Source organism: Myotis brandtii, unplaced genomic scaffold (genome assembly GCF_000412655.1).
Source record: "Myotis brandtii unplaced genomic scaffold, ASM41265v1 scaffold355, whole genome shotgun sequence".
Taxonomy (NCBI): domain Eukaryota; kingdom Metazoa; phylum Chordata; class Mammalia; order Chiroptera; family Vespertilionidae; genus Myotis; species Myotis brandtii.
Window position 1 is genome coordinate 1,044,222 of NW_005363642.1, and position 24,006 is coordinate 1,068,227.

The 24,006-nt window shown below is 52.9% G+C and overlaps 1 protein-coding gene across 5 annotated transcripts in view; it reads right to left on the reverse strand.

Moving 5' to 3' along the window:
• Nucleotides 1-192: 192 nt before the first annotated feature.
• The window catches only part of CLEC16A (C-type lectin domain family 16, member A), a 231,483-nt gene continuing 207,669 nt past the window's right edge, over nucleotides 193-24,006 (reverse strand). For 4 of the 5 annotated variants that reach the window (XM_005871741.2, XM_005871740.2, XM_005871739.2 and 1 more), the window contains 2 exons: nucleotides 14,027-14,188; nucleotides 193-3,468 (listed from right to left, as the gene is read on the reverse strand). In XM_005871741.2, coding sequence (XP_005871803.1) covers nucleotides 3,113-3,468; nucleotides 14,027-14,188 — 518 coding nt within the window. In that variant the 3' untranslated portion in view covers nucleotides 193-3,112. Of the gene's footprint in view, nucleotides 3,469-6,990; nucleotides 7,115-14,026; nucleotides 14,189-24,006 lie in introns of all 5 variants that reach the window. The other variant, XM_014544186.1, reaches the window with a different exon arrangement.

A 24,006-nucleotide genomic window follows, 5' to 3' on the forward strand; every position in this document is an offset into this window, starting at 1 on the left:
GGGGAGGGGGGAGAGGTACTTTCTGGATGGAACCTGATGCACCTGCGTTTCCCCAGCTCTGGGCAGGAACAGCCCTGCCTCCCTTTAGGAACGGGAACACTGACAGCTGTGACAGACTGAGGGCCAGACAGCAGAGACCCTGCCCTTTGCCTGCGTGGCCGCCCTGCCACAGCACACGAAGCAGCCGTCACATTCTGGTAGCTCTTTCACGTTTATTGCCAAGTAACAATTTACAAGGAAGTTCCAGTTTTCATTTCCACCCTGGTGTGCAGTGCTCACGAAGCATGAGTCACCCTGGTGAGCAGGTACTTCCCTGGAACGGTCCCTCAGCCCAGAAGCGTGAGGTTTCCTAACCCTGCTCCTCCTCGGGACAAACTTATTTACATATTTGCAGTTCGGAGGAACATTAGGAACCCTCACAGTTTATGCCCAGTGTCAACATGACTACACGAGATAGTTCTCACTTATTGCATCTAGAAAAGATGAGAATCAGTTCACCCAGTGCCTTTCTAAACAGTGCACCTCGAGACCTTGGAGATCTCCCGTGTCTGTGAAGGATGCGTTTCTTCGGTGCTTGGGTGGGAAGCTGCCTCCTGCAGAGCACAGAGCAGGGCAGGCCTGGCAGAGGGGGAAGAGGGGGGGAAGGCCTGCTGGGGCGGGAGGACCCTCCTGCCCACCCCTCCCTGGGATGGGGCATCTGCCCCACCTTCTCACTGTGGCTTTGGGATGGTCCTCTTTTCCTCCCTGGGGAGCTCCTTGAACTCGCCCCACCTGGCCTTTGGGGAGAGGCGCCCTCACTCCCTCACGCCAGAAAGGACACTGCTTCTCCACGGCAACTTTCAAAGCTGAGGTTTGGGGGCTCATGTGGTCAACCCTGCCCCTAGCGTGGCCAACCCAAGAGCTCAGTGTGGACTTGGGGAGGGTGAGACCAACCCCAGCCCCTCCTGCAGGAATGTGGGGGCTGACATCAGAGATGAGTTTAAGGGCCCATGGGTCAGAGGGTCCCTCCTGCTCTGGGCTCTCCAAGAATTCCTTGCTTAACTGTCTCTGCCCCACCTGAGACCCAGGGCTCTGTGTGGACTGGCCAGCCTGGGAGTGCCCCGCTGTGAAGTTTGTGGGGTTCTCCACTGCTGCTAAGACGGCCAAGACCTGGTGAGATGAGACCTTCATCAGAGCCAAGACCCTGCCTGCCTCCTCCGGACCCCAGACCTGCCAGCACAAGGACATATGTCCTCCTCAGCATCAAGGTGTCAGGTGAAAGCAGTCCTCACCCACACACCTAAAGGTGAGCTACGGGCTGGCTGGGGGTATCTGCACCTTTCACTCAACAGTCCATGGAGGCTACATCCGGCTCCCCAAGCCTGGGCAGTGCTGCCACAGGCCCCTGGGCATGCTGTCCCCCTGCCGAGACCTTCTCCGTCAGTGCCGGAGGCCACGAAGTCACCAGGTACCACTGGATTCCGGACGGCAGGCGGTGGTCCCGGGGAGGGCCTGGCTCCACCTGGGAAGTCACTTGGCTTCAGTTCTGCTGCCTGAGTCATTGGAAAACCAGAAGTGCATGGCCCTGGGACGGGTTGTTTTACGTGCAAGCAGATCACGCAGGACCTGTGCTGGCTGCTGGAGAAGGGGTACCACCGGCCCTCCTCCCCACGGACTGTCCTCCTCTCCCGTCCCACCTGGCTCTGCGGGTGGCCGTGGCTTGTTCCTCTTGCTGGGGCCCTGAACTTCAGCCTAAATGAGTCTTTTCTTTGTTGAAGATTGGTGGGCACAGCTGCCCGGAGGGCTTCTGACTGGCACCACTCCCGTCCCCCGCAGGAACTGTCTCCTCCAGGCCCTGCTGTGGCGGCTGGATTGAGGGAGGCGGAGAGGTGGGTGGTGAGCAGGCGGAGCATCTGGAGGCCACCCGGGTGGACACTGGCAGGCAAGCTGCGGAAGGTCTCAGCACGGCAGAGGGGGGAGGGTCGCTTGGCTGTGCCAAGCAGGAAGGAACCTTGGCTGCTTTACTGGATCCGGGGAGAACTGGCCCATGCACCCCGGGCCCACAGGGAGGGGGTTCATTTAACACACAAGCTGTGTCTTGGCGGTGGCAGGAGAGGAAGAGTGCACAGGGTCGAGCAGGCAATGCAGATGCTGCTGCCACGCCTTTGCTCTCATCACAGCCACTGGGGGCTTCACGGTCCCCAATGGTTCTTTCTTAGGCAAACAGAGATGGGACAACTGAGGGGATGCTGGGTAACTGTCCTGCTTGCTTTTGGGCCAGAGACCAGGAACGGGTGCTGAACCAGGAGCTGACTGCAGTTTCATGAAAAGACTTCAGGTAATGTTAGGCCCCTGGGCTGCTGGCAGGGAAACCCCCACCCTCTCTGCTCCCTGTGTACCTGAGAATACACGTATCTCCCTTATTTTGTTTAAAAAATATTCTAAACTTTCCAGGAAGGTAGTTATCATCCCACAGGCCTGCAGAATTAGTGAGTAATAAAGAAATAAGAATCACTTAAGAAAACGGAGAACGCCAGACTGAGAACTCTAAACCAAAACACTGGGAAGTTCAGGGGAAAACGAAAATGAAAACTTAACAGTAATCTTACACTTTTTACATGACATTACACCTTAGCATTGAGGATTTTTTTGGACTTTTCAACAAAATAGGTGCTTTTAAAATAAATGCTTTCCACCTGCTGCCAAAAGTGGAAATAAATACCCAAAGGAGATGTTTATCGAAGTTCGCTTTCCTGCAAATTTCTGCCTATGGTGACCTCGTCCGCTTCTTCCGTGCACACTGGGATGCACGGAGGAGCTGTGAGCTGGGCAGGGCCGGCTGATGGAGTGGTGGTGGTGGTGGGTCCTGCCACCCAGGCTTGGGGGCGCGCACTCCAGGAACCCAACCACTTCCCGAGGCGCCACCTCAGTCCTCTGGGTTTGCTAGGGTGTCTCCATGGGTCCCAGCTGCTCTCGAAGAAGTGGAAAGTGAAAGAGGAATTCAAATGGAGTGAAGGAGCACACGGGGGTGGTGAAGATGGTCACAGCGATGCTCTCAATGTGTCTTTGGAGTCAGTGGCCTGGGTCCCTACCAGCGGAGCCACACCCACAGAGGGAGGCTGCGTGGCTCGGACTAGTGCTCGGTGGGGCCCGCTGGCTCTGGATGTGCAATCTCCTTGCCTGGGGTCACCGTGCTCTCGGCGGCTAGTGGGGGTGGCGGGGGGATGCCTGCGAGGGTATGGAGGCTGTGGGGATCCACAGGTGGGACGAGGGTCAGCGACTCCACGCTCAGTGCATCGGCCGTGTCCTCGCAGAGCAGGGAAATGGTGGGCTGCTGGGTCGGGGTGAGGCTGGGGGACAGGCTGACCGTCTCCATGTCCACGCTCTTTGCCAGGCTCTTGCAGGGCCTGGCATCTGCTTCCATTTCGCTGACGATCACCAACTGGTCGGGAAGGTTAGGCTGAGGCTGTTCCATAGTCACGGCGTCATCTGGGTGGGGGGAAACACAGGGACACTTAGCTCTGAGACTTCTGCTCTGCGGGCACCCTCTGCCCCGTCCTGAACAAAGGCCCAGGGGGATCTGGGTGGGAGATGGTGGTGTGGAGGGAACAGCTTGCTCCAGTGCTCCTTCTGGAGGCACAGAAGCTGGTGAAAGCAGTCTGACCTAGGCTTGGGGGAATCTGTCAGGGCCCAGAGCTACCCTCACTTGCGATGCAAAGGAAAAGTGAGGGGCTTGTGCAAAAATCCTGGGGTGGATTATGAAAGCCCAGTTCCTGGGTGCCCAGGGAAGGGCCCAGGGGGCTGTATGGATACACCAGGCCTGACCCACCTGCCTGATGATAAACACACATGGAGGGAGGAAATGGGCTTGGGGGTGCTTATCACTTCGTGCTATTTCCAGAGTCTAATTTGGTGACATTTACCAAAAAGGGAACTCACTGCAATATATATATATGAGTCATTTATGGAGAATTATATATAATAATAAAAAAGACAGAGGAGGGAATTCTACAGAACTTTTCAACTTGCAAAGCTGGGACTGCTGTCTCCTGTTCCTTCTTGAAGTGCTGAGTTAGCACTCACAAAGGGACTGTGATCGCCCCGGCCATTCTGGTCCCCACAGGGAGAAACCAAGTCAGAAGGAAGGGGAGGCTCCGCCCCATACAGTTATTCTCAGAGCAGCAATTTCTTTTTTGGGTGCTTTTCAAAACCCTTGATTAGGTTACAGACAGATGGCCTCATTTGCTTTCCAATGACGGACCTGCCTGGACAGACACGCCGGTTGTGACTGGAGGGCATTGTGGAAAACATCTTCTAGGATGTCACATGCCTGTAATCTGAAAGCATTGATAAGAAGGCTGTGGGCATCTCACTTGGAAAGCAAATCGCTATTTGTATGGACCATGGGGTTGAGGAGCCATCGGCTGGAGGTGCTGGCGACACTGTGTGGGCCATGAGTCTGGGTCTTGGGAATGGTGGTAGACATTCTTTTTGTCCAATGCGATTCTAGTTTTTTTTTTCTTATAAGTTAAGCCAAAACAAAATAGAATTTGCCAACAGTGAGCAACAGAATGAAAAAACCAAGAGCAAAATAAAACCAAAGGGCACACAGCATGGATAAAGAAGAGAGAGGATGAGGATCCCCATTGTGGAGAGAAAGTGCAAGCAACAGATTGAGCCCCCAAAGTGCATGGCAGGGTTGCTTCCCAGGAGACTCTCAGGCAAGATGAGCACTACAAGGTCCCAGTTAATTTCTTTATAGCCACCCCCCCCTTTTTTTTAAGTGAAATAAGGTCAGAGAAAACCACTGTGTGGGACTTTGGGCCTGTCCTCACCTCACTCCTGGAGGGTGGCACCGTGGGCATTAGTGGAAAAAGTGACTCAAGCAGGGTGACCTGAGACAGAATGGTGAACACCCCACACGCATTCTGGTTTCTCCGAATTTCTGTGAGTTGGCTTCATTCAGTTAAGAACGGCTGTGGTGATGGGCTGACCCAGCACAACCTGCCTGTCATTCACCAGGATGTGTGGCTGAGAGGGGGCTCACCTGCTCCGCGGCCGCACTTCGCTTCACACGAGTGGGTGCATGTCCGTGAGCCTTGTGCATGTGGGTACACATGCAAGTCGAGCTGCTGACAGGACAGTTGAGAAATGACTAATTCTCCAAATGGCACTTCTGTGCCATCTGGAGACAGAGCTGCAAAGCACTTCCTTCACATTTTTCTCAAAAAGTCTATGTAAGAGTTCCCTCTTTGCCCGTCCACATTTGCAGGCAGATATTCAAAAACGCTGGCAAACCTCTCTCCCTGATCCCTGACGGGGTTTTTGGTGATGAGAAAAATCAAGGATGCGGGAAAGTTGCCATCAGATATGTTGGAAAACAAACAAACCGACAAAGAACACCCTATGCACAACACTGTCACTTCTTTAGGAAAAGAACCAACACTTAAAAAGAGATGGGATTTTCCCCATAAAAATAGCCTGTTTTTTTTTTGTTGTTTGTTTGTTTTTTAAGATCTGAAACATGTCTTCATTACATTATTAAATTATTCAGGGCTCGCCTGAATAACCCAGAATAAACGCCTCCTCTCAGGATCCTTAACTTAACCACACTTTTGCCCTATATGGTAATATTTACAGGTTCCAGGGATTAGAACATGGGTGTGTATTTCAGGGGCCACCATTCAATCTATATTGTGACCCTAACAAGAGATTTCAGTTCTTTGGAGCTACAGTTCCTCATCAGTAAGATGAGGACAACGACCCTTCATTGTCATGGCTGTTTAAATATATTTTCCATGTAAAACATGCCTCCTCTTACCCGTCACCCACAGCACTGTCTTATTTTATTTATTCTTTCCTTATTATTATTGTTAAACTAAGAACTGCTTCTTAAATGTGACCTTCACACTTATCCACTGGGGAGGGGGCTTTGCAGGTTTCACCAGGGGAAAACAGCCCAGCGAGGACACGTTTTCTGGTCAAGTGCTGAGCTGCAAAGGTTACTGCAGTTGGGGTTTATGAGGTCTAAGGCCACAAGTTGGGGCCTGGCCCAGGAAGTGAGGGATTTGGAGGACACTCTGGCTTCCTGGCCAGGGGCAGGGCAGACAACGGGAGACCGGAGTGGGAAATCCCGGATGTCCAGGCTTCCATGAGTGATGCTCGGCCTCCCTGTGGCTCTGCCCCAAGCTGACCATCATGTCCCTGGCCGGCACCCTCAGAAGCTGTCTTTGGCTTTGGGGCAGGGGCTTGGCTGACCCTTGCTGAGTGAGTTACAGTTTCCAGTAAAAACCTGGGTTTGATGTGCTCGTCTGGAATAGGTAGGCCTGAGTGAGGTGGGGGAGAGAGGAGCAGCACAGCACGTCAGAGGGCAAAGCTCAGAGGAAACAGCTTTTAAACACAAAAGAAGGCAGGAGGCTCCTGACTGGCAAGCGAAGCTGCCAAGTGGGAGGGCGCATGTGGGAAACCCTGAGGCAGCACCGAGGGAGAAGGCAGTGCTGGCACCCTCGCCGCTATCCAGAGCGTAATTGTAAGAGGGGGACGATGAAGTGAGAGCCATTGGTGTGTCTGTAACTTTCGGCCTTTGGCTGGAATGTGACGGAATCTATCACTTAGCTTTGAGCAAGACCAGGATAAAAAGAAAAGAAAAGAAAAGAAAAAGCTGACTTCTTGCTTGCTTATTGCAAAATCTACCACCCAACCCCGTGGCCTACACTGGGCTGTCCTGCGAAGGCGCGGGCCTGTGCTGAGCCTGGCCGGGCCTGCGCGGTGTTACCCAGAAGGGCAGTGTTTCCAGGCTTCGGGGTCTGGCATGGAAGGGGAAAGAGCCAGGGGATTTGATCCTCAGGTGAGATGAGGCCACAAAGGGAGGGAGCTCTAGTCCAGGGAAGGTGAGGAAATGCCCACTCTGAGGGTGCTCTCAGGTCACGACTTGGTGTCCTGGGAGCCCTGACTGCAAATGCGGCGGGAGAGGGGCGTCGTGGGCCGCGGAGGCTAACGGAGGAGACCTGCCTGCATGGACTGTGCCAGAGTTGCCGTGACAGCTGCCGTTCGAAGCACTAAACCCAGTGGCCGCCGTGACTGTCGGCCTCCGACAGGCTGAACACTCGCCGGCGTCCTTTCCTGCCACTCCTGACTAGAGGGAAACACAGCAACAGATCATTGAAAGCCTTTAACAACAAGACAGAAAGGTGACATGGAGAGGGGCACAGAGCAGAGACGAACACTGAGCATCGATGAGTGTGCAAGGGGCCGGGCAGTGCTCAGGGAATGCTGTGACAGCAGGGACGTGGGGCGCAGCCCCCCATGCAAGTAAGACATCTCCCACTCCGTCCCTCCAGGACGAGGTGGTGTCGGGGCTCAATCGGGGTAAGGACAGCAAAGGTTGGGTCCTGTTGGAATGGAGAGAGTGGGGCCATCAGCATCATCGGGTCTTGGTGAGAGACCAGGGGCCCGTAGTTTCGATGCAAACCAGCAGGTAAGAGGTGAACCCTGCATCCGAGGGAGGCTCTGAGGAGGGAAGGCTGTGTGGTTGGAGGATCGGAGCCAAACCAGCTGGTGCAACAAGCAGATTTCTGACCCAACGATGAGGCCGACGGCCCTCGGTGTCAGCACCCGAGAGCCGAGAGCGCAGCTCTGTGAGTTCTGGGAAGGCCTCGGGGCAAGGCGCTCTGAGACATCCTCCCCAGCCATGGGTGACACTCTCCAGGCGACGCTCTAGTGACGAACCTTGGAAAACCAAGACTGAACCATGACAGGAAGATCTGAGACCTGGTGCGGGGAGGCCAGAGGGTTGGTTCTAACCGGCTGAAACAAAAATGTTAGGAGCATCTCACTGGGAAGGAAGGAACCGTCATCTGAGACAAACTTGGGATTACAGCAAAGCTTAAAATCAAGGCCACAGAACACAAGGCGAAGGTACCTAATGCCACTAAAATATAAGCTTAAAAATGGTTAAAATAGTACATTTTAAGTTATTTATATTTTATCCCAATTTTAAAAAAATGCCGTGGAGAAAACTGGGGAGAAAAGACAATAACTTTGACTCAGGTTTCTGTCCTTAAAAGTCCTGCCCAACTGTGGTAACTGAGTTCAGTGACATGCAGGTCAGTCTTGGGCTGTCTGGCTCTAAGTTGGTCCAAATGGGACTATGTCCTGGGGTGAAGGTCGTATGTTCAAACAATCGCCCTAGGAAGAGGTGAGGACGGGGAGGGAGGCCCCGAAGAGCAGTACCCTGCCCCTGTCAAGCTCCAGACAGGAACCAAATCGTCCTTCTTTCTGTAAACCTTGGGGAAGTGTCACAGTGGCCACAACTCATAATTCTGTGGCCCTTAAGAATGGACATCAGAAAGAGCAGGCTGGCCCAGCCGGTGTGGCTCAGTGGTTGAGCATAGACCTAGGAACCAGGAGGTCATGGTTCAATTCCTGGTCAGGGCACATGCCTGGGTTGCTGGCTCGATCCCCAGTGGGGCGTGTGCAGGAGGCAGCCAATCAATGATTCTCTCTCATCATTAATGTTCCTATCTCTCTCTCCATCTCTCTTCCTCTCTGATATAAATAAAAAAATACATATTTTTAAAAAAGAAAAGAGCAGGTTGGCCTTAACTCTAACTTAATTTTTTTAAACAAACGATTTTCCTTCCTCTTCAAAGTAGCTCACCCAGAACACGTGTGAAAGATTATGTGTGCATTTGTGTGTATGTGTGTACATGTGTAGTGTAACTATCATCATGTGTATGTACAGGCGTAACTCAGCAAATATTTCTTTTTTAAAAATATATATTTTTATTGATTTCAGAAAGGAAGGGAGAGGGAGAGAGAGATAGAAACATCATTGATGAGAGAATCATTGATTGGCTGCCTCCTGCATACCCCCCACTGGGGATCAAGCCAGCAACCCAGCCATGTGCCCCAACCAGGAATCAAACGGTGACTTCCCGGTTCATAGGTCGACGCTCAACCACTGAGCCATGCCGCCAGGCTCAGCAAATATTTCTAAAGAATTCCTACTGGTCTTACATTTGGTTCCAAAATTGGGTCTATTTTCTCTTTCCCGCCATAGGTTCTCTGCAATTTCAGCTTCTCAAAACCATAAATGTTTAAGGAAAAAATGTGCTGACTCCAACCCTGTAATTTTCTCACTGGGGAAGGAGCTGAGGCCTATTAGGCCAGCTCTTGGGGACGAGTGGGCGACAAGAGGCCGGGTTCCTGGACGCTCCCCTGTGCAGGGCGCCAGCTCTCCCCAGAAAGACTTGAAGATCTCAAAGCACTTTAAAAGACAGTGGAACAGGTCAACTCCTGTATCGGGTGGTAAAACCAGACAGGAAAGTCCCCCCTGCACACCTTTTTTTTCCCCCCCCTCTGCACACCTTTAACAGGCACATAACTGAAGGTGAAAATAAAATCCCTCGCCCCAACTCTTTCTGGTTGGTTACTTTGGTTACCAGGGAATTCAGCTTTGATTGTGCCTTGGGTCTGGAGTATGTCTTGGCCCTGATTTGAGGGTCAGTACTTGCTAAAGAGCCACTCACACCCACCCAGTATCTGGTGTGCAATGGCGAATCAGAAGTTGGTGCTTCCAGAATAGTGGGCACCTCTGGGCAACTGGCAACCGGTGACTCCTCTGGGTGGGGTCCCTTCCCCTTGGGAGGAGCCCTCTGCCAGTGCTGGGCCACAGGCTTCAGCCCTGATGGGACTGTTTCTCAAAACCAGACCGCCCCAGTCTGTGTTTAGGAGGGCAGAATTTACAGGCAGACCCCAGGGAGACGGGGGAAGGAATTAACCTGTCTCCTGCCAGATTCTGGGCTCTTTTTGTGTGAGGCCCAAGGCCCCCTTCCTCATGGAACCCTGGCCTGGTGAACCCCTCACCCTTTGGCTTTCAGCTCCAGGGCGGCCTCCTCCAGGAGCCTCTGGCCCTCCTGCAGCTGCTCAGCTGTCCGAGCTCCCTGCACGTTTCCTTTGTTGTAGTTTGTAACTGGACACTTATCTGTGTGGTCGTCTGATGGACCATGGGCTCCCCGGCTAGCCTGTGCATGCCACCCTTTATTATCCTGTATCCCTAGTGCCTGCATGTGGGAGGGACTCAACAAATCTGTTTGTTTAGAGAAAGTTAATAGAGTGGAGGTGAGGTACCAAGGCTGAGGCAGAAAAGATGCAGAGGGATAAGCCACTAAGAGGCTGAGGGGCAGGGTGGGGTGGCCTGTAGAGGGCCCTACTGTCGTCAGGGTTGACAGCCACAGAACTTGAGTGCTGGTACTGAAGGCCCCAGGGAAGCTGAGAAAATCTGCATTTGGGATAAACCTGTTCTCTTTCAAACTCAGACAGGAAATTTAAGGTCCTCTAGCCTGGACACAGGGCAGAGGCAGAAACACAACTGGGTATCAGAATGGTTTCATGCCCTCCTTTAAGGACGAAGCCATTTGGGCTGACAGATGTGGCTGTCTGGGCTCCACTTTGCTGCTGATTTTGGGGGATCACCAGGCTTTCCCCAACAGGGGTCGCATAGCCCAGCCTCTGCTGACTGGGGTGCAGTTTTCTGGGTCTCTGTGGATGGGCTGTGGCTTTTCATTTGGGCTCTGTGCATACTGGAAGGAGAGCTGTGTGCACCTCATGGGCTGTCCCCAACCAGGACCCAAACCTGGGTCCGGAGTCTCTGCAACACCCTTGGAGGTACCCGAGACCGACCGAGGAACCCCTGATTCTGCTGGGCTGTGTCAGAAGGTAGAGCATGAGTTGGGAGTTGCCAAGGCGAGGGCTCCCCCTTACTAGCAGCAGCGTCTTGACCAAGCTGCATGGCCTTTCTGAGCTCCCGTGTTTTCAACTGTACAATGGGAGGCGGGATTTGATGCGGAGGTGTCTGTGAAGCACTTCTGAGCAAGTGCCTGCCGCGTGGGGCTGCTGTGGACACCATGCGGCAGCGTACACAGAGAAGGCTGGGCGGTAGGTGCCGCGCCATGTCGGCGGCTCAGATGGTGTGAGGCTCACCCCTGGCTTTATGGGTCTCCTTGTACAACTCCAGGTTTCAAAACCACGGAGCAGAGACACGGAAAGCTGGGCCTGTCTCGTCCCCTGGTGGTCGGCATCTCTCGTGTGCTTCCCCAACCAAACACCTGACTGAGCAAGGCACGGCTCCAGGAGCAGAGGAGCCACTGGAGTTGCTGATTCGGCTGCAGGGGACCTGGCCACTGCTCTCCACAATGGGGACTTCCTGGACTCGGGGGCTCTGGAAACAGGGCTAGGAATGCTTCTGATTCAGCACTGTGCCCTCAAAAGCCACTTTGAGGACTAGTGGCCTCTTGGCTGGGCTGCGGGGAGGCCCTGGCCCACCCCCGCTCGCTGGCCCTCGAAGGATGCGGCCTCTGCTAGACTGTGGCCAGGCCCTGTGGGTGGAGAGTCTGCTGAGCAGGCAACACAGGCCTGGCCTTTCCAAATCAGACGCCTGAACACTGGCCGCCATTCCAGGCTGACGCCAAACCAGGAAACTGGCCAAAGGGCACCCGCCCCACTAGAACCTTCTCCCCTCTTCCGTTCTTGGCTCCCCACCCAGCACGGCTCAGTAAGACATGGCTCGGGAAGGTACCAGGCAAATGCATGGGCCCTCCGGGCAGACCTGGCCCTGTAGGGACATGGGAACCCAGGTGCTGTCTCCTGGATGGACCTGGGAGGCGGTGGGCTGGCCTGGAAGTTGGCATTGCGAGGCAAGGGAATGATGGTCCTCCAGAGACCTGCCACCCTGGGACAGAGCTGATGCCTGTGGCCGGGCAGCTGTGATGGGCAGTTGCTCAAGCGCTCTGACGCTCTCTCTTTCCAGGGATCAACAGGTGGGTCCTGGGTTGAGAGTGAAGCACAAGCTGCCCAATGGGCCGGCCCCTCACCAGGAGGGGAGCTATTTCAGTGTCTGCAGAGATGTGGACGGGCAGGCTGGCCTCAGGCTTTCACCGTCAGGCGGCATAACAAATGGGGGCTCGCATGCTGGCCCCGCAGGCCTGCCGAGGATGCCCCACAACGGGAGCGGATACCCAGGAGGGTCTGGCCATCAGTTACCGACTGGAACTGCCTCGCTACCCGACAGCCAGGCTAACAGCCCTGCATTTCTGAGACAAAAAGACATGTTGTTGGCACCGTGCAGGGGATGGTGGCGGTAGGGATGGAGGGGCTGAGGGAGACCAAGAAAAACGAAGGTGTGCACCGTGGACCTGAGCCTCGGGGGAAGGTGCTGAGCCGAAGCCCCAGGGCTGTTCAGGGGAACATCTGCATACATGGCCCGATTTTGATAATGTGGCTCTTTGCTGGTTTCGGTTTTAGGCAGAGAAGTGTACGGCTCATTTGTTGGCTTAACTGTGGGCTGTGCCTCCTTAAAAATGGAAGAGAGGTGTAGCTACTGACACCAGGATGAGACCTTTCATGCCAAATGTAATGTTAGGTATCACGTGTTTGGGTGCACACAACACGGACAGAAACGTGCACAGGCAGGCAGCACATGGGTGCAACACAAGCACACAGACGCACAACCCTGCACTTCGGCCCCAGAGCCAGCACAAGACCAGGCTTCAGAGGGGCTGAGGGGGCTCTTGGCTTCTGGAGGAAGCTCTGTCTGAATTTCCCTGCTACGAGCCTGGGAAGGGCAGCGACAACTGCTCGGATATGCAGCCAATCTTAAACGGGCTCAGAAACAGCTCAGAGAGGGCTGTCATCTCCCCAGCTGGGGCACAGAGAGGGGCAGGTGCTGAGCGGAAGAGAGTCTGAGTGAGGTGGCTTGAGGGTGACCTTGCTGCCTGGGCCTCATGAATGTTTTATTTTAAAATATATTTTTTTATTGAATTCAGAGAGGAAGGGAGAGGGAGACAGAGATAGAAACATCAATGATGAGAGAGAATCATTGATCAGCTGCCTCTGCACACCCCACAATGGGGATCAAGCCTGCAACCTGCACATGTGTCCTGACTGGGAATCAAACTGTGACCTCCTGGTTCACAGGTTGATGCCTAACCACTGGACCACACCGGCTGGACATAGGCCTCATGAATATTAATGAGATGGAGGTAATGGGTGCTCGTGGGAGGAGGGTAGGGGTACAGGTGTTCCTGAGCCACAGGCACAAAGGCCACGCTGGCTTAACCCTTTGCTAGGGACTGCAAAAGCTAAACAGGCCAGAGAGAGGTGTGGGCACCCAAGGAGACCTCTGCCCCTGGAGGGGAGGGAACAGTGGCTCGTGCCCTCACATCGCTTTGTCATGACCCATCAATCTACGGTTTAACAAGAGTTACGTGAGGGGCCCCTGAAGTAGGATGGTGAGGGCTCCAGAAGGGACCTTGCAGGAAGAGGCAAGGACACCGAGAGTCCCCAAACGGGGTGTGGAGCACACACACTCTCAAGGCATCGCTGCCACCCCAGCTCGAGCCCTGTCCTCTGGCTGCATTTTGAGGCCATACTGTTTAGGAAACAAGCCTGGGTTCATACACAGTGCAGGGAGGCACTCATGTGTGAGGGCTCAGGGCAGCTGAAAACATGGGCTGGGGGGACACCCACTCACATGTCCCTTCCTGGGCTCCCTGCTCATGAGGTCTGTCTGCGACACTTGTGTAAGTTACAGGAGGCGAGATATGACTAGCACATCCTGACTGACTCTCAAACGGGCAGCAGGTGCACCCATGGTCTCAGACGACTACACTACACCAAACATTTAAAGAGGAAACAGGTATGCTATAAAGGGAAAACAATTAGTAGGGACGTGGTTCTTTTGCCAGCCCTCCTGTGATACCTATGACTTTGGAGGTGATGAGGGTAGATTTAGGCTTGGCCTGCCTCTGGTCCTCCCCCTGCAGCTCTGTGGTCAGGGACGGCCTTTCAGTGGACCAGCCTGCAAAGGGAGTACTTCCTACCCTGCAGGGAGCGACATCAGCCAGCCTGGGGGCAGTGCTGTTAGAGAACACGGAACCCTAAGTGACAGTGTCCCAACAAGGTGGTGAGGAGCTGGGTATCAGAGGTCTTGGCGTCGAGGAATCACAGGCTCCCCAAACACCCCCGCACTGTGTCACTGGGCCAATACCTGATGGGCTCTGGGCAACAGAGGAGGTGGACGAGGAGCTGGCACCTCCTGAGTCGCAGTGGCTGGTGCTCCCGCTGCCGCTGGGGCTCCCGCTGGCAGATGGCGAGGGCGACGACAGGGATGGTGAGCTGTGCTGGTTTATGCACTGGGCCACGGCAAAGCCTGTAAGACAAGTGGAGGGTGACGTGACCAAGCGGGAGGAAACCAGCCGGCCTGGTGGGAGGGGTCCCAACTGTGTGTGGGACCCTCTAGGGCAGTGGTTCTCAACCTTCTGGCCCTTTAAATATAGTTCCTCATGTTGTGACCCAACCATAAAATTATTTTCATTGCTACTTCATAACTGTAATGTTGCTACTGTTATGAATCGTAATGTAAATATCTGATATGCAGGATGGTCTTAGGCGACCCCTGTGAAAGGGTCGTTCGACCGCCAAAGGGGTCGCGACCCACAGGTTGAGAACCGCTGCTCTAGGGCAAGCCCCCACCTCAAAGGTGGGGCGGGGCCTTTGTGTAAAGGCCACGCTAACCAACTCAAACCCAGCTCCTTGAAGGTCCAGGTCAGCTCCCCAGCTAGCAAAGGTGGGGCGGGGCCTTCGTGTAAAGGCCACGCTAACCAACTCAAATCCAGCTCCTTGAAGGTCCAGGTCAGCTCCCCAGCTAGGGCAGGGTTGTGAGCTGTAACTTGGAGGGCTTGACCTGGTTCAGCAACATGTGTGCTGTGCCCTTGAAGGGACATGCAGCCAGAGAACTTCAGCGGCATCCTGGAGAAGGTCACACAGGGACGTGGACCTTTGCTAATGCGCCATGCTATCAAAGGCAGGGTACCAGACCCAAACTCTGAAGCCACACTGGATGGGAGGGGAGAGCCCCCAACATGCCCATGCCATAGAAGTGGCTCTGCCCTGGCGGGTCTGGGGATTTGGTATGGGAGATATGAAAGCCCTGGTGACAAGCCACCAATTACAATCATGCACCGAAAAAGGACGTTTCAGTCAACGATGGTGGTCCCATAAGAGTATAAGGAATGCCCAGCCTCGGTGGTTGAGCGTCGACCTATGAACCAGGAGATCATGGTTTGATTCCTAGTCAGGGCACATTCCTGGGTTGCGGGCTTCATTCCCAGGGTGGGGCGTGCAGGAGGCAGTGGATCAATGATTCTCTCTCATCATTGATGTTTCTATCTCTCTTTCCCTTCCTCCCTGAAATATATATATATGAAGAGTATAAGGAGCTGCGAAATTCCTGTCACCTACTAACATCATAGCCATCATAGTGCAATGCGTTCATTATGTGCGATTTGTGACGACCCTGGTGTAAACAAGCCTACTGGGCTGCCAGCCGTGTAAACTACGTACAGTACATGACTCATATTGATAACAGACAACTATGCTACTGGTTGATGGATTTACTATACTTTTTATCCTTAGAGAGTAGTCTTTCTACTTGTAAGAAGTCTGCAGTAGCCGTGTTGACCTTGCCTCTTGACTGCATCCTCTTCTCGTGCTCGATGGAATTTCCTGCTGTTTTGTGCAGTAACACGCTGTACGGGCTTGCAGCCTGGGCGCCACAGGCAGTACCTGACAGCCCAGGTGTGTAGCATGTGCACTCTAGGTGCTCGTCCAGTGATGAAACTGCCTAATGACACATTTCCCAGAACAGACCCATTGTTAGGTGGCGTGTGACTGTACAGTTCACACGGCCCTCAGCAACTCTGGGTTCGGCGATGGGATGACCCATTTCTAGGGCCTGGGGCCTTCCCAGAACAGGGAAGTAGACGAGCCCCATGTTTTGGAGTCTGGGCAAATCCTGCTTCACCACCCAGAAGCCCCAGAACATGTGCCCAGTGTTACTTCCCAACTGCTAGCTGGGGTGTCTCGCCAACTTCCCATCACCCCACTGTGGGGGGTGCAATGAGAGAGCGTCATCAAACTCCTGCAGGGCGTGGCGAGTGGCGAGCACAGCGTGCTCTTTACAACGAAGGAGGCCCCTCTGCGTGAGCCCACCAGGAGCCCCTCCTCCAGGGGATATGTGCTTTTTGTCCTTTATACAGCCTGCTTTTCTAAAGGGCCATAGCTTCTGATTTTATCCACGAAATCCACGAACGCTCCCATGGAGCAAAGGCCTCCTCAGTGGTCCCAGGAGCCTGGACAGCGCAGCTGGTTCCTGCTTAGCCCGGGGAGCTGGACAGGAACACACACAGGTGGCTGTGGGCCCCACTGCTTTCCTCAGTGATTCAGAAGCGGCACTGAGTCGGGGAGGGGAGGGGAGGGGCAAGCCCTCCTTCCAGCTGAGAGTGGGATCCGGTCCTCCTGGCCGGTCACATCAAACCTCTCCTTCGCTCCCTGGGTGCACTCACCCGGGCCAGCCCTAGACCTCACTCACTCACCTGCACTGCCTGAGCCTCACATCACCTAGCTCCTGCGGACACTTCTTCCAGAAGGTTCTCTAGGCCCTCAGAACTCAGGAAGGTAGCAGGGTACTGAGCAGGGGTCAACAAACTACGGCCCGGTGACTGGTAAGTAAAGTTTTATTGGCACAGCCATAATCCTTTGCTTACATATTGTCCGTGGCTGCTTTTGAGCTATATCAGCGGTGCTAAATAGTTGCCATAGAAACTACATGGCCTGAAATATTTTACTCTCTGGCCCTCAACCGAGTCTGGTAGAGGATGGAGCAGGGTCTCTGGCACCAGGAAGCTGGGGTTTTATTCCTGATCTATTCCTATTACCAGTGATGGGGCCTGGGCAAGTCTGCACTTCCCTGAGCCTCCCTTCACCCACCAATGGGTGGACACAGGGCCTGTGGGGGTGGTGTGTGCAAGGCGACCTGCTGCTCTATCCCCTATTAGGACTTAGTGGGACCCCATGGAGGGGCTATTTTGTACTAATGTTTGTGTGAAGTTATTTTTGTCTAAGGATCAGCTCCTTAAAAGTCATACATCTGTTTATATCCCCAGTCCTCCTGGTTTGGGGTGATGTAATGGCAGGCAGATGTGAGCCTGGTGAGAGCGTGGTAGGTAAATCACCGCACCCTCTTCTGTGGAGGACGATACTCCCACCCCACCTATGGGCAGAGGCCTGCCTGCCTAAAGAGCGGGGTTACCATGCTGGAGTTCTCAGGAAAGGCACTGAGTGGTATTCTGAGTGTGTAGTGGTGGGGGCCTCAGACAAACTATGACAAACCTAGAAACAGATCCAAACACCAGCCAGGAAGATCCCCTGGGGCAATCAGCCACAGCCCCGCAGAACCAGCTTTAGAGCTGCTTACTTCTTAAACCCCCAAGTTCACAAGCTGCTTCCTTGCCTCAAAAATGAATTGCCCCTCAACAAATCAAAATGTCAAGATGGCTTTTCCTGAGTTGCGAATTTGTCAGAACTGTGAGTAGAGGGGCCTGCGAGTGTGGGAACAGAGTTAGGACTACGCCTTTCACACTCTGACAACGCCTCCGCCCAAATGGATGAATGATGAGGCTGTCACCAAGGTGACACTCACCCCTTCTCTCCCAAGCTCTTTAAAGCCCTGGTTTATTGCCATAAGACATCTCGGATAGAGCCTGGGGGTGGGGGTGGGGGTGGGGAGCAGGCAAGATGCTGAAGCTGCAGTCAGATTACTAAAGTTCCTTCATTTTAAGAATGATTGGGGGTCAAGTCATACACTGGCAATAAACACTGCACATCTGTTATATGTGCTGAGAGTTAAAAAGAAAAAAATCACTGACCTCTGATACTACCCATTTGCAGGGTCTAGCTGGGCAGAGGCGACTGAGCGCATCTCTCCCTCATCTGCTACTGCTGAAAGCCCACCTTCCCTCTTTCCTCACCTTTTTGCTCTCTTCCTCCCTCCCTCATGGCACTGGGAACCCAGAAAGGCTCGATAATATGCTTTTATTTCTGGATGCCCAGACTCCCCCTGCTATTTCAAGGGGCTCCTTCTCAAATCGAGGTATTAACCACTTTTTTGTTGTTACTCCTCACCAGAGGATATTAAAATATATATTGATTTCAGAGAGGAAGAGAGAGATAGAAATATCAATGATGAGAGAGAATCACTGATCGGCTGCCTCCTGTATACCCAACACTGGGGATTAAGCCCACATCTTGGGCATGTGCCCTGACCAGGAATCAAACTGTGACCTCATGGTTCATAGGTCAACCCTCAACCACTGAGCCACGCCAGCTGGGCCTGAGAATATTTTTCCATTGATTTTTAGAAAGAGTGGAAAGGAGGGGAAGAGGGAGGGAGGGAGGGAGGGAGAGAGAGAGAGAGAGAGAGAGAGAGAGAGAGAGAGAGAAAGAAAGATGGATGTGAGAGAAACACATTAATTGGTTGCTTTCCGCACGTACCCCACAGGGACTGGGATCGAACCTGCAACCCAGCTACATTCCCTTGACTGGGAATTGAATCCGAGATCCTTTGGTATGTGGGCCGACGTTCTAATCACTGAGCCACACTGGGCAGGGCTGGGGTCCACCACTCTGAGTCAGTTTGACATGCCAGAGGGTCAGAAGGGCCCTGGAGAAGGCCTGTGACCTCAGAGGCCTGCCCTGTACCTGCTTCATCCAGGCAAGGCAGCCCTTGCTGACCTGGCTTTGGCGCAGGAGGCCAGGGGCTTCCTGGCTGTGAGTCAAAGACATCACCTGGTACTTGCACACACTCAGACAAGCCAGAGGTCATAGGACAAGGGCACAGGCAAACAGGCCTTCCTGAGATCTCCAGCAGATAAAATTCTTGGCTCTTCCAGAGTATGTCTCAAGAACAGCCTGAGAAATGTGTATCAAAGGCCGTGAGGATTTTCACACCATCTGACCGATTCCACATCTAGAAATCTGTGCTGTGGAAGGGATCCACATAGAGAACTACGTGGATGTGCAAAGCACTGATGTGTGTGGCGGAACTGGAGACAACTGGAATATCCAACAGCCAGGGAAAGGCCAAGTAAATGCTAACACATCTAGATGATGCATTTGGGAGGGGACATAGCTGCCTGGAAGCTGGACAGGCTCGAGCTCCCAGGTCCCTAACACACCCCTGGGATCTGTTCTGGCTTCCAGAGCTCTCTCCCCAGCCTCACTAAAAACCTCCCCTAAGCCAGGTCAGGCATGATGCTCCAGAAGCAGGAGGACCTGTGCCAATGGAGCGCCGCCCCCCCCCCCCCAACTTTCCAGGAGCCCGGGTTTCCCAGGGGTGGGCCAGGTCTTCCTGCTGCACTCTGGCCCTGTTCTGCCAGTTATTCTGGGAAGATGAACTCACAGTAAGTCTCTAACATTTGTCAAGTACAAAAACAAAACAAAAAGGTCAGCCTTCTATTTGAGGTCCACTGATAGAGGGAGCACTGGGCTGGGAGTCAGAACCCCAAGTTCAAGTCCTAACTCTGCCCAAATGGCTTTGTGACCTTGGACAAGCCCCCTCTCCTCTATTAGTGAGGATCTCTTGGCTTAGATGGTCAATAGTTTTCTTTTTACCTGTAAGTCTGAATCTGATTTGAACTCTATGAGGAGACACTGGAATATGCGCCTTGAACATAGCTTACACACCCTTTCTCTGTGGATAGCACACCAGCACTGCTTTCCCCACGGAGAGCCAGGCTGCTATGCGAGTCTGGGGGCTTGCAGGTGTGATATGCTTGGCTCACATCATGTTTGTGTCAGTTTATTTCAGGTACCACCTTTATAAGCTGGAAGATTTTACACACAAATTTGAATTTCTGGCTTCATACGAAACAGAAAGATCTGGGCCCCATTCCCACATGACAGCAACTAGAGGGAGGGAGGGAGCTGGTTCCTCCCCTCCCCACCTGTCTTGCCTGGCATTTCAGTTGTTAATCTCTGCTATTTCTCCTTAATGCTTGGTCAAATCCACAGGACTCAAGAAGTTACAACTCCCAGAGACCTTTTGTGCCAGCTCTCTCCTCAAACCCTACCCACCCCGCAGAACCACTGGGTTGAGATGGGGCCGCCTGCCTTTTAACAGCCTAGGCGGGTCCTCACACTCGTGACAAGAACCACGTTCTCTCTCCTCAGCTGGGCTGTTCCTTCAGTCTGGAATTCACTATTGCCTCTTTTAAGTTCTCACAAATCCCTTCCTCATCCTTTTTTAAAATTCTCACCCCAGGATATGATTTTGTTGATTTTAAAGAGAGAGGAAAGGAGAGAGAGAGAGAGAGAGAGAGAGAGAGAGAGAGAGAGAGAGACACTGATGTGAGAGAGAAACAATGGCTGGTTGCCTTCTGTACACACCCCAACTGGGGATCGAACCCGCAACTTAATTATCTGCCCTGACTGGGAATTGAACCCACAACCCTTTGGTGTGCCAGACGATGCTCCAGCCAATTGAGCCACCCGGCCAGCGTTCCCTTCCTCATCCTCTAAGGTTCACTCAGCTCAGGGCCAGCTCAGCCCAGCCGCAGTGGTGGGTTTAACTGTTCCTGCCCCTGTGTTCCCGCAGCCTGCCCTGTCCACCTTGGGGCCTGATCGGCCAAAAGGAGTTGGCCTTCCCAAGTAGGGCACAAGGAACTTGACTTCCAAGATGCTTTGTGATTTTGTGCAATGATTATCATTACCTTCATAGCTAGCACCTGGAATCCTCTGAGGTCAAGAGGGTTTTGGACAGCGTTTCTGATATGGTGAGATGTCTCCCACTATCAATTCTCACCTTCATCTAAGTTACAGAACTTGGCAGCTAGGCATGGCCACGTGATTAAATTGTAGTCAAAGAGATAGAAATGAAAGAGGCATGTTGGATTTCAGGACGGCTTCTTAAAGTGGAAGAGGTGTGCCGTCTTCCATTCTGCTACCTAAAACATGGGTGTGATGGCTGGAACCCCAGCAGTGATCTTGGCCCATGAGAAGGAATGACATACTAGGGAGCATTGAGATGGAAGAGCATTGAGCAGGAAGGTGCTTGGGTCCCTGATGCCTATTTGGAGCCCTTGACCACCTTCATCCAGGTTTCCTCTACTTAAGAAGGAAATATACTTCTTCTGGGTTTTTCTTTACTATGTAGTTGAACCTAATCTTAACTGACATTTGTGAAAAATCAATTGTTAATGCAGGGACGTGAGCTGAGCTCCATAGGGACTGGCTGGCCCCCAGAGTTTCCAGTGTAGGGAAAACTGCCCTGCACTTCCTGAGGGAAATCTGAGAGTGAGGAGTGAGGAGGAAGAGGGGAAGGGGCAACGGAGATGGGGGAGTGACTTTCTGCAACCCCCCATATCTTTAGGAAATGCTCCTTCAACTCTCTCCTTGTGTGGCACAAGTGGACTTTCTTGGTGGAAACCAGTGAAAGGAACTGAGTTTCAACTGGGTTCACATCAGGTCACATAGAGATTACACACGAAGGCCAAGACCTGGAAATGGGGGAGCACAAGAGACTAGAGGGCAGAAAGGCCCATTTGTGCATGGGCTAGAGAACTGGGTTTGAGCCCAAGGTTTTCTAAATTTCCAAGGAGTAGGGAGGCCCCAGCTAACGTCTGTGGTCTGCTCAGTGCTTGTGCTGTTTGGCAGACTGTAACTCCTCCAAGGACACTGGTTGTGTGACTGAAGTGCAAGTACTTCAGGTTGAAAACTGGAGGATGTGAAAACTACCTAACTTTTTAGAGAGCTGACGTGGAAGGAACCCAGTTGGCCTAGAATTCATCTCAAGGATTCTCACTCCACTGAATGGCAGGAGCCTCCCCCAAACCCAAATGCCATACATACTAAATACTGAAAGACACTAAAACACCAAGTAAATGACGAGAGTCCAAGAGTAAAAGGTGGGTAGAGAGCGAAGTTACTCCAGGACTTCCAGCTGTGGGGAGCTAGGTCAGCACTTGGCTCTGAGCTTCCTGGGAGCAAGATCTCAAGGACAGCCCAGGTGACCTGGCTCTTGAGACACTCCAGTGTGGGTGCTAGGTTCCCATCCCATCACACCCTCCCAGACGATGTCCCCATAGGCAGCTTCCTGGAAGGGACAGCTGCCTGGCTGGAGATGGGGCCTAGTTCTGGGAAGATGCCCCCACATCACAATGCTCTGCAAACTTTTCCCCTCAATAGTGAAACTCCAAATTATACACAAGATAAAAATGGAACCACTCTGGCTACAGGAGCCTTACCAAGGGTGGACTTCCCCTGTTATTCCCAGATATCTCTGCAGATCCTACCTCTGAAAATAAAGGCTTGAGCCCACGGGCCGTAAACTTGAGAACCAAACTCCCGATATGAGGTCTTCTGATTGAAAATAACAGACATGGCAAGTGGGTACCTTAAAGGCTTGAGCCCACGGGCCGCAAACTTGAGAACCAAACTCCCGATATGAGGTCTTCTGAGTCTGAAGTGCATGACCCTGAGCCATTTAAGTCTCAGACAGCTGTGCTTCCAAGAAGTCCAGTTTTCAAGAGACCTGTTTTAGGATAAAGCTCTAAGATTCTGAGACGACAGCTGTCTGCCCTAACAAAAATGGTACCTATTTATGCTTGATCCACACTCAAAAGCATAAAATAAAACCCACCAAGAGTTGATTCAGGAGAAGCAGCTCATGCATTTTGGACGGTCTCCGACTTGAATGAGGACCGTGGGGTGGGCAAGGGTGCCCTGAGCTTGCCTTCCATTAGCAAATTCATTCCACTCGGCCTCAGCTCAGGTTTCTGCCATGTAGTGTTCACATTTTCTCACCAGCCCTGATGCTGGGAAACAGTAAAAAATCAATCGGCCCCTTGACCTCGCGCACAGAGCCGAAGACAGCAAGTGCAGCCATGGCCTTATTTCTCCCTCGCTGGCTCCTTCCTCAGCTCTGCCCTCTCACCCCACAGTGCAGTCATCCAGGCCCCTGGGGCGAGAGAGAAGGCTGGGGTGGGACTGAGCCTGGGACTTCAGCCGCTGGTGGCTCTGGACAGACTGCCTATAGGGTCTACAGGCAACACAGAGCTTCTCATCCACGCTTCTGACTCAAGAGGCTGGTTCCTCCCCACCGCTGGGAAGATGAGAATGACGCTGGAAGCAGTAGGGGGCAGGGGCTATTGCGTGGGGGCCACCCCAGGAAAGCCAAACTACCAGTATCTGTTCAAAGATCATGTGTGTGAGAAGGGGTGCTGAGGAGGCAGGGGTCAAATCTAACAATGGTGCCCCATGGGGCTAGGGAAGGCCTGGGTGCTTTCCCAGACTCCTCTTGAAATTCACACAAGACGAAGGCATCTACCAACACAGGGCAAGGGTTCCGAATGGCAGCAACCCTGCTGGGCCAGCAGGACCCTCAGGTTCCCCACAATCCCCTCACTCACTGCTTGGACTCTGAGGCTTGTGGGAAGATAGAAGACTCAACTACCTGCGTGGAGACAGTCCTTCCAATCTCCCTTCAGTGAGCCATACCTCAGTTAGTGCTTCAGGGCTGTGTGGACAAACTCTGGGCTTTAGGGACAATCTATGAGCTTCCCCACACCCCCAGTGGTCACCCTATGTGATTTCTGGTTTTCTTTGTGTGTAATTTCTGTCCAGCTCAGGGGCATATTTGCAAATCAGGTGTCTGGGAAGATGGCATTTCTACGGCCTCCTCCGCCAAGCCTGAGCAACCTCACCACAGGTGCCCCCCTAGATCACTGACTGCCTGCACCTCAAAATGCTTAAAGACTTTCATTTCTGGTTGCTTTTTAAAGGGATAACATGCCCAATATTTAAAAATAGCTGGGTACAGGGAACTCATACAACTTAACAAAAGGAAGATAAACAATCCAATAAAAAAATGGGCAAAGAACCTAAGTAGACACTTTTCAAAAGAGGACATACAGAAGACCGAGAGACATATGAAAACATGCACAAAGTCACTAATAACCCGAGAGATGCAGATCAAAACAATAATGAGGTACCAGCTCACACCTGTCACAATGTCGATCATCAACAAATCAACAAACGACAAGTGCTGGCGAGGATGTGGAGAAAAAGGAACCCTCCTTCACTGCTGGTGGGAATGCAGACTGGTGCAGCCACTGTAGAAAACAGTATGGAGTT